A 10,303-nucleotide genomic window follows, 5' to 3' on the forward strand; every position below is an offset into this window, starting at 1 on the left:
GTCCTGCCAAAGGCTCTCTTGAAATTAAACGCAATTGACCGATCATCACTTTTTAATGGTGAAATTTCTTGTGTTTTATGTATATATTTCCCGTTTTGTTTATTTATTATATATATATATTTATTATTGTATATTTTGTGAGCATTTTTGTAATCGCAATGCGATTCGTGCCTGTTTTTCCCGCAAATGCAAGATTGGCGTGGGTTTTAGTCTAGTTCTCGTCTTCTAAGTGTAAGCACGTCCGTCATTGCTTTGATAAGCTTACTTTAAAACTTTTATTCCGAGTGTCATTCCAGCCGCCCTGCACAACTTCCACTGGAAACTATGTGACCGCTGCTTCATTTGGAAGTTGCACTGTACCTTTTAATATTCTATCAAAATTTTCTTTGGAATGCTTAATAACTGGCCCCGGGCTTTTCTGTTGACCGCTAGATGTAATTTTCATAACATGAAAGTATTCCTTTGATTCTACCACACCAGCACCTTTTTCTTATCGCCTTGGAAATGTTATCACCCGCTATAAATCGCGATAACTCTCCGTATCCTCTCTTGTTCAACCCTAATGGAGATTCGATTCTGTTGCAATTATATCCAAGACTAGACACAAGGTACTATAATTTCAGTGTTATGCGTCTACTACTACTGTATTTTTTTATATCTGTACTTCATCTATTCTTAGCTGGCAGAGGTCTTTACTGCCGCTGAATAATGTTCTGTAGTTCTCTAATTCTATCCTCTTGGTTTTCGTCACCATTTCCTTAACCTAAGTTGCGCGTCTTTCCAAGGTTATTCCAAAGGATGATATAATTCTGTTTTCAAACAGGTCTCTGCCGACTCCGTTAAAATAGGAAGACTATAATACAATATGTATTTGTGCGTGTGTACTCCACATCTATAGTCTAATTGTATGTGCATGTGAGCAAGCAAACTAAATATTTTCACACATAAATGAGCAAACCATCTTGCCAAATGTGCGCCATAAGTACGAAATCCTAATATGCTTACTCATGCATGTATATGTGGTTGACAACATACACCACTGAACATTAAAGTCTCGTCGGCTTGGTCTTGATCTTTATACATTCTTTAGACGTTCCTCACCCTCGAGTTGCTGATAACAGCCAGAGCGCTGGACGCTTTCAATTGAAGATGCACATCACCCTAAGCAAGCGATTTTATTTTGTCGTTGTCTCCGTAGTTGAGCACTGCATGCATGCACACTGTTTCCCTTTGCTTCTTTTTCTTGTTCTTCCTCGGATCATCTATATTTTTCACAGAGAAGACGTCCCAATGACATAAGCAAGACTTAAGTTCCCGTCTTCTGTCCTGGAACATACGTTATTACAAGATTATTTCGTTGCCAACAATTCACCAGCGCTTCTCTCTCTGAGGGCAATACCACGCTGATATCGGGGATTACTTTGGATGTATGGAGATAAAAGAGAAATGGGAGTCAAAAGGGGGGGTTACTTCTGGGAGCACGGTAGTCTTAAATTGTGAGAAAGTTGGGGTCTCGTATGTGTGTGTGTGTGTGTTTCACCACAGTCTTGGATCACGTATTGGACTCGTGATCGACAGCTATTACCCTCCTGGATAACAGCTCTTAGCTCACACCCACACACAGCTCTTAGCCACACACACACACAACTCCTTGTTCACTAGAGTTGAAGTGCCGGCTCGCAGCACAGCAATGCTGAAACGGTTCCATCCCAGAACGGGACTCAAACTCAGATCGCTGAATTAGCGGGTGAGAATGGTGACGGTGTGTGTGTGTGTGTGTGTGTGTGTGTGTGTGTGTGTGTGTGTGTGTGTGTGAGAGAGAGAGATACAGAGATACGGTTGTTGCATCTTGGAAAAAAGGTTCGTGTCTTGAAAAAAATGTGGATAGAAGATTGGGTGAGCGATGTTGGTTCTCGAATATGGAGTACTGAAAACGTTCTTTCACGAGGGTGAGAAAAAATGAGGAAGTTGTTGCGAAGGGTTGACTAGGTAGAACATTCAAACAAAATAGATGATGTAGTAAAGGGAATACCACAAGGACAGCTGGGGGAGGGAGGTTTTCGTTTGATGTAAGAAAACCATTAAACTAAAATATCCCGTTCTTAAGTACGTCGGTGCTCTCTAAAAACGTCGGTTTAGCTGGTAAGAAATGTGCCATGGACGTACATTAGGTATGATAGCCTTTAAATAATTTCTTGTGTGCTCCTTCCACCGTCTTTGCTACAACTTTTGTGGTATGAATCAAAAGGTCGGGTAAATGTTTGCTCTAAACTGTGAGGTGCATACTGCATTCCGAACTGCCTTGTCGGCGCGTTCGTTACCGGGAATGCCAAAGCGAGACGGCACCCAACAAAAGGGCGCATATTTGAAGCGGGTGGAAATTCGGATGAGTGGTTTTCGAGTAGGGTGGCACTTTCTAGGGTGCTGCGTATCAAAGATGGTAGTACAGGACGAGAGAGGAACAAAGATCGTGATGGTAAGTGGGGAAACTTTTTAAAAGTAGTGAATGTAAAGCGGACTACAGGGGAGTAACGAGAGGGTCCGATCGAGCATTGTGACTGAAAGTGTGTTTCCGCGTATTCATAATGTGGTTAGCAAGTCTGCCTTCCTCTCACCGAATAGAGGGACACGGGACGATTGTTCCACTCCAACCCGAAAGGTTGAAGGACTAAGGGGAGTGCGAAAATTTTGGCCGAAGTCTGAACTCTTGATGATTTTAATATAAAAAAACGATGGATGTCTGAAGGAGAGGGGTTATCCTCTTCCTGCATATACATTTACTGGAATACTCAGGAAAGTTCCTGTACAGAAGCGAAGGGCGAAGGAACTTACGGGGTCTATCACTCGAAGGGCTGTGGGTGAGACAGAGGAGTAAGTTGATCTATAATTTTCAATTCTATTTTGTATAACCGTTTGTGGAGGTACTGCGCCTTGCCACATTACTTCAGACCAAAGCATTGGGCAGGGAACAGGGATGACCGGTCACTAACATGGAGCTTAGAAACGATAACAGATTTGTGTTGGATGGATGTGGGATGAGTGAAGGATGGGTGGATGCCTTGACTAGTCCACCGTCCTTATAAGGGGAAAGGGCCTTTTGTATATGAATGATGGTCTGGTAAAGATTCCAGGAGGTATCTCTCGGCTTCCCAACTTGTGTGGAATAGTAATTCGAGATAAACCATTCGATGATAGGAGGATTTAAATGTTTTAGGTGGAGGATCCAATATAAGCTAAAGTCGAAGATAGGACCTAGGACTTGGAGAGTGTTGCCTTGATGCATGAACAGGGTATTTGTGTAGCGGCTACCTTTGCAGAAGTGAATAATCTACGGCCTTCGGCCCATCAAGTTACAGAGGATACAGTTAGTTGAGAAAGCGGTTGATGCGGGCAGGTTGGGTGGGTTCGGACACAAAACAAGAGAAGGTTATCGACGTAGCCAATGGTAATTCCGTTGTAGGGAACACGTTTTGCTATATCACTGATGGTTATGGTCGCTGAAAATCCTTATAGGGTCGCTGAAAACCCTTCAATGGAGAATTCTAAACTGAGGGTGTAGAGAGGACAAGGATGTTCGCATAAGCACTTGGAAAGTTCGGTGGGATAGGAATTGGAATATGATAGTGAGTAGGGCTGCGCGGAAATCTAGAAATCATCTTTGGTCCACCATTTCATGGCTGCCACACAGCTTTCGTGCAGTGTGTGTTTATTTGCTTGTTTGTGTCTGCGCTAGCGTCCAGGAGCGGGTTACTATCAACAAACAAACAAACACACACACACAAAAGAACTAATAAATAAATTGCAGCGAATACATGTAGGTCGTTGGCGAGTGCGGTGCGATTTGTTCCTTTTTTTTGTTTGCAGCACCAGGATATCTGTGGCGTGACTTGCACGAAAATCAGATTAAAGGGGATAATAGGAGGGGAAGGAGGTCCAGCTGCCAGGAGAGTCGAGAAAAGGGCATCTTTACTGTCTTTACAGTGGTGATTTGCGAGACCGGTTGGGAGGTAGATGTTTGGGGGCGTACTGGTCCTTCCCCGGTAAAGGGGAGAATGATTATTTTCCAAGCGGTTGGGAAAGTGCCCTCCACCTATATTCACTGGAGTAGTTACATTAAAACACGGAATGATCCACTCGTAGTGTTAAGAGAAGCTTGAGTAGCCAAGATAGGAGTCTTATTCATCTCTGTATGGATCGAGACGAGGAACGGATAACGTCTGGGAATGTGTTCAGTGGCGAGCGAGAAGCAACTTTGGCTGTGGTTCAATGGCCGTTAGACTGCGACGGCGGGTAACCACTCTTTTGGCGGGAAGTCGAAGGTAACCGCTATTGCATCATTGGGTCAGCTGGTTCTGTGTGTGTGTGTGTGTGTGTGATTCACCATGGTTTTTGCAATATGAGAACAGAGCTCATATCTGTGTGTGTGTGTGTGTGTGTATTCACTTGGTCTTTGGATCACGTGTTGGACTCGTGATCGACAGCTATTTCCCTCCTGGAAGAGAGCTCAGAGCTCGTAGGTCCGATCTATGGGTAATGCTATGACCATATACACCCACACACACCCAACTCCCCGCCCACGAGAGTCAGAGTAACGACCCGACGCGCAGCTGTACCGAAATAATTTCGGCCCTGGGTAGGATTCGAACCAAGCACTACAGGCACCACCATGCTAGTAGTTCATCGCGCCACCGTGTGTGTGTGTGTGCGCGCGCTTGTGTTTACCCAATTGCAGTACATGAATTTTGAGGTTCCGTTTCTGTACTTCCACTACCCAAAAATCACCATAAATTCATTCAGGTTGTCAGCCTGGAATATTTCCATCTGATTTGTTGCGCAGATTTATGCATCTAAAGTTAAATGATCCGAAACGATCCTAATCGCCTTGTCTGTCCTGTCGATACATTTACTTGCTCAAACGTTGCTGTTATTTCAACTGAATGTATAAACGATAGTTTTCTAACGAATTTAGAACTGTAGCAGACATAAATTAAGGGAATGAAATTTCAGCTTGTTTGAGACACTTCGGCGGTTAAGACAGCTTTAATGGAGACGATGTGGCAAATTTATTTGTGGACATTACCTTTCCTCATTACAAACTGAACCAGTAGATAATTTCTTGAGATATTTAGAGTGGATTGAAAGTTAATTAAAACCCTTTTCATGCACATATTGCTCATGTCAATAAAATATTCAAGAATATTCTGACCTTGGAGTACTCATGATCTTTGGAAAAAAAATATAATGTAAAATGTCACAAGTTACCCAGGTGTTGCAAGAAGCTGTTCGCTCATTCACTTTCCAATCAACTTATGAATAAAAATTTTCCAATTTACTCGTCATAAAATCTAATCTAAGATCCTGAGTGTTGAAGCAGACCGTTGGGCCTCTGCAAGCAAAAGTGCTCCTCTGCAAGCATCGTTTGTCCATTCTGCAGCCGAGGCGATGGGAAGTGGTCCGAAACGTTTCTGTTACCAGATACTACATTTTCTTTTAAGTATGACGCAGCTTTTGTGTCAAGTTATATTCTGCAGATGGTTAACCACATACTTTTTGTGTACTTAAACCTCATTTTACATTGCCTTGGACATTAATACTGCAGTGCACGGGCACAGGTTAACTGTGAAATTGTGAACATCTTATTTAAATTTGTATCATTATGTTATCAAAACACATAAATAGTAATGCAGTTACACATTTTATATTATTCACGAATATACACAACTGAATTCTTTTGTGTTTGTTCTTTTCATTTCCATTTACGGGGGTAGATGGATAGACGAGTAAATGCTCAAAGGATATATTGATTTTCATTTTAACTCCCCGGGGCTCTAGAAGGTTCGAGATGGGGTTTGGTGGAGTTTTGGAGGTGGAGAGGAAAGAGTTGTGATGCTTTCCACGCATTGTCATTTGTTGCAGAGTTTAAGATGGTGGGTGGGGGGCTATCTTTATTGAGCGAAGTGGAGAAGCCTGTGGGCAGTTAAGTAGATCAGAGGAAGGAGTGGAGGAACGAGGTGGACTAGTGCGAGCTGGATGTGGTTGAACGGCGGGGCGGGTAGGCCTGGAGGGATTGGGAGGTTCTGTGGTGGATCCTTATGTCGTGCTCATGAGGTGGCGTCGGGAGATGTTGAGGATGGCAGACCGTACAGATTTTTGTTGTGGTCGCTGTTCGGATGCTTGTGCAATCGACTCGGGCTTTGGCTTCTCGAGAACAGATCTGCGGGTCTTGGAGGCAAAGATTTCGTATTCAGAACCGTTTACAAATCGAAGATGATCTTGCGCATTTCTCTCCGCAATTTGGCTGGTTTTAATTTGTAATTTATTTCCACTTATTTTGTCCATTTATTTATATATTGTACAACAGGTTCGGGTTACTGTCGTTCCGATTTCCTAAGAGTTCAGATTTCATCTTAGAGAATTCTATTCTCTTAATATCCATGATAAAAATACCCCGCCTTCCAGATCAATAACCAAAATCGCTCGTCACCCCTTCGTGCGGCTGAAACACTGTCGAAAATACTGCCATCTTAAGATTCCTATCCCGGAAGACCACCCTTGTATCACAAACAGCACTAGACTTTACATGTCACTTCTCCCAAGACCATAATTGACTGTTTACCGAATAAAAATATTGTACTTGCATTTTCAAGTGTAAAACATCCAAAGCCCAAACAACATACACTGCTATGGTATGACACCTATATCCAACTGCAACATTCTTTGTATTAAACCTTTTCAACCTAATATGGATGGAAGGCAACTTCTCAACCACCAAGTTAAGACAGAACTTCCCCAAACAACCACCGCCCAACTGCCCTCATAAATTGCCAATGCAAACTCTCGTTCTAACTCTCCAGATAAATGGAGCGCCATTACCTTATATAATCCAATCTGGTTTCCGGGTAAGTCGAAGTATCATATATCCCGGTGTAATCAAGTAATTCCTACCGCATTCACTAACAAATTAAATTCTTAACTGTATCAAATTTCCACCCATCCCCCCAACTCTGAACCCGCACACTTTTATCGGACGTCATCTCATGTTGGCAGCACCGGCAAGGAATGGGTCGACAAGCCCCGCCGGCTGGACTGGAGGTTCTAAACACCAAAAGTAAGACAGCTCATGATGCGGCAGCTAACCACTTCGATAGCCCACTCCACTGTCTGCCCTCCGATCCGCAATACAAAACGTGTAACTAAAGAGGCATACTCGACAAGCCATGTGTAAACAAACCCCACATACACACACAGCCCCTTTCCTACCGACGTAATTGACGCTAGAAGAAGACATCAACAATACGTTTAATAACAGGACACTCTTTTCACACATGGCTATTTCATAACTGGAGTCGACCCTCCCATTTGTCGTGTGGCACTACAACGCCCAACCTACATAATCCCTCGCAACAACTCCCCCACCTACCTCCTCAAATACACACTATCTAGTTTTAGAAGAAACACCGCTAACATTCATTATGTCTATGTATACAAGAGACGCGACGCTTTCCCAAACTATAATTGCCCTACAACATGCAAATCTAACATGACACCATTCCTCCCATAGTATCACATGCTGAAATCTCTCGTAACGAACCGATAAGGCAGCATGGACCCCTCCCGAAAAAAAAGAAAATAAATTGATAAACACAAATAAATAAAAATCATAAAATATATATACATATATATATATATCAATAATGTGTGCCCAAACCCTGTATACACCAGAATAATCGACGCTGAGTCATCATTGGCATAGGATCCACGACCCAGCCTTGTGGTCACAAATTCTACTTAAATGACATACTCAACGGGTGTCCTACAAAACGGATGACTGAGAGAATCATATGCCAGCCACCTGTTTACAAAACTCCCCGACAACTTTACCTCTACCTTGAGGTGTATTCCCGAAGAACCGAGCTTCGGGTCTGTGGACTAGGTCCAGGACTTCTATCAACCTCGACTGAACTTCATCTTTTCACACAGGCGATAGCTGGATAGTCCTCCCCTCCCACTATTAAAATCCAGTGATGTAGAAACAGCCACACACGTTCAACAAAGTGGAATACTTCTTCCCGGAGATCTATGGTAGGGCCTAAGGACAATTACATTACCAGACTGTGGGTTTCGTCACAAATTCGAGGCATCGATTACTACCTATTCAACCTCTTGCAATAATCCACTCTAATTCTTCCCCAAACAATTCAATTGAATTTTATTTTGAGAATCGCCAAAAATACCTCTATTTTCTCTCCACATTTTCTTCCAAGAGATGAACCACCTATGATTAACCTAAACGTCACCATACCTGACATGTGCATGCACACCATCTGACCTCACACCCACCAATCTCATGTATCACCATCACCCTTCCAGACGACCCAGCAGTTCTCGATAACGGTACGCTATTGTTCTAAGAAACTGGTAGAAGTCAGGAAGCACCAACAGTAGGCGATAAGGCCAGCAAGCCATCCTGTGAAACTGGGCCCCACCCCCACACTGGAAGATGGTAGCACCAACAGTAGGCGATAAGGCCAGTAAGCCATCATGTGAACCTGAGCCCCACCCCCACTGGAAGATGGCAAGCATAGAACTGACCCTTTCACCATGTAAACACACTCGCCACCCTAGAATGCGACTTTCAGTTTGCATATAAACATAATTCAGACGCAATTATGTTCTACTACACACCTGACTCTCCCTATTCGTACCAACACCAAAACGCATCACAGAATGCAAATATCTGGTGACGTAACGGTGAGACGGGTACATTGGCACCCTGACTTGGTATTCTGCATAGGTCGTCGAGCAAGTTCCAGCGCTCCAGTTGACATTGTCTTAAATATATATATATATATTTGATTAGGTCTGGACTGAACGGGGATTCATACCCGACATTTCATCGGTCACATTTGGCAAAATTTACTCTAGCACCTCCACTGGATACGATATGTAAGAGTTAAATCCTTCCTAATCTTCGTTTAAATGAACCGCGAGCGATTACTGAACGTACTCCAGTGGAACAAGTCCGATGTTACGTTCATCACCGTTTGAGATGCATCTCTATAACACTTAATTTGTAAGCACCACATAATCGTCGCCCATACCTATAAGCCACATACATTTGGTACAACTGACTGCTTCATAAATAGATCTCAGCGTGTGTGAAGGAGTGTATCTACCTTGCTGAAGCGGGAAAAGGTTCAGTCATGAGCGAATCTCAATGAACAGGTGTGTCACTTGAGTAAGTGACCGTACGTGAAGAGGTCCTTGCGTGTAAGCGAATAAACGTTGCTGTTTTAGTGTTGCGAATACGCATGAAGTGCATTGTGCTGGGGAAGTAGGTGCAATGCCTTACGACGAAATACCTTTTTTTTGTCAGATAATTGTTACACGAAGCCTTTACTGTGCGTGCATTCTACCAGCACCACAACACCTGTACATTGACAACAAAGAACCTACCTCCATCTTCAGAAGCTGCGGTGAATTCCTGCACCCTGTCATGAACGTGTTCCTTGAATTCGTCAAATCGTTCCTGAAACCTGCTGAACATTCTTGCTATTTTCACACCACAATGTTACCTGCTAAACACCAATTTTTATCATTATTCGCACATGACAAACTTATTTTCGAGATCAATAAAATTTAACCACTTTCTAATAAAATATCCCCAAATTATAAGATAGTCTTTAAAACTTATGCGTCTTGACTACTGGTCCAAGCCACGCAAGCCGCAAGGTCACAGGTAACGCATAAACACACCAACTACTCACGCTCACTCGAGACTGGTGGCCTAATGCCTTACATCTGCAGACCAAACGGGGGGTAGCCATCCCCGATGGGACACGGGGCAATAAAACAACTAATTGTTTATTTCCCTTATTATTTTGCTCGGAGCAATCTATCAAGGAAGTTCCATATGGTTTTGTCAAAAGTGATGCACAAATATTATGCTGGTGGCATTTGTCAATGCAGTATGCTCGAAGTGAAGTTTACCTATATAAAACTATTGGTCTTAAAACCATGTATGGGACTGGATGAATTTAATTCTAACATATACCAGTTAATACTGCAAAATTTACTTTACATTGTGTCCGCTTAAAATAAACAAGATATAAAATTATGAAAAATGTACATTATTCGACACATTTTTTACTTTCACAACAAACCCGTGTACACAATGGACCAAGTCGTTGGTGATGTTCGATGATCTACGTATTTCTGCCGTGTCACCTCAGTTTTCAAATACACAAAATCAGAACCTCAATTTTCCAACTTAATATTATTTATTCTACTCTCCGCACTCTTT

General features: G+C 42.7%; 1 protein-coding gene across 1 annotated transcript in view; it reads right to left on the minus strand.

The window, feature by feature from the left end:
* LOC143040639 (uncharacterized) overlaps positions 1–9,784 on the minus strand; it is a 31,867-nt gene extending 22,083 nt beyond the window's left edge. Inside the window, exons 1-2 of the mRNA XM_076211850.1 lie at positions 9,768–9,784; positions 9,457–9,575 (exon numbers count right to left, since the gene is read on the minus strand). Of these exons, the coding sequence (XP_076067965.1) occupies positions 9,457–9,547 (91 nt within the window). The 5' untranslated portion in view covers positions 9,548–9,575; positions 9,768–9,784. The remainder of the gene's footprint in view (positions 1–9,456; positions 9,576–9,767) is intronic.
* Between the last annotated feature and the right edge of the window lie 519 nt (positions 9,785–10,303).

Source organism: Oratosquilla oratoria, chromosome 29 (assembly GCF_046742065.1).
Source record: "Oratosquilla oratoria isolate Oo_2021 chromosome 29, ASM4674206v1, whole genome shotgun sequence".
In the NCBI taxonomy this organism is placed as follows: Eukaryota; Metazoa; Arthropoda; class Malacostraca; order Stomatopoda; family Squillidae; genus Oratosquilla; species Oratosquilla oratoria.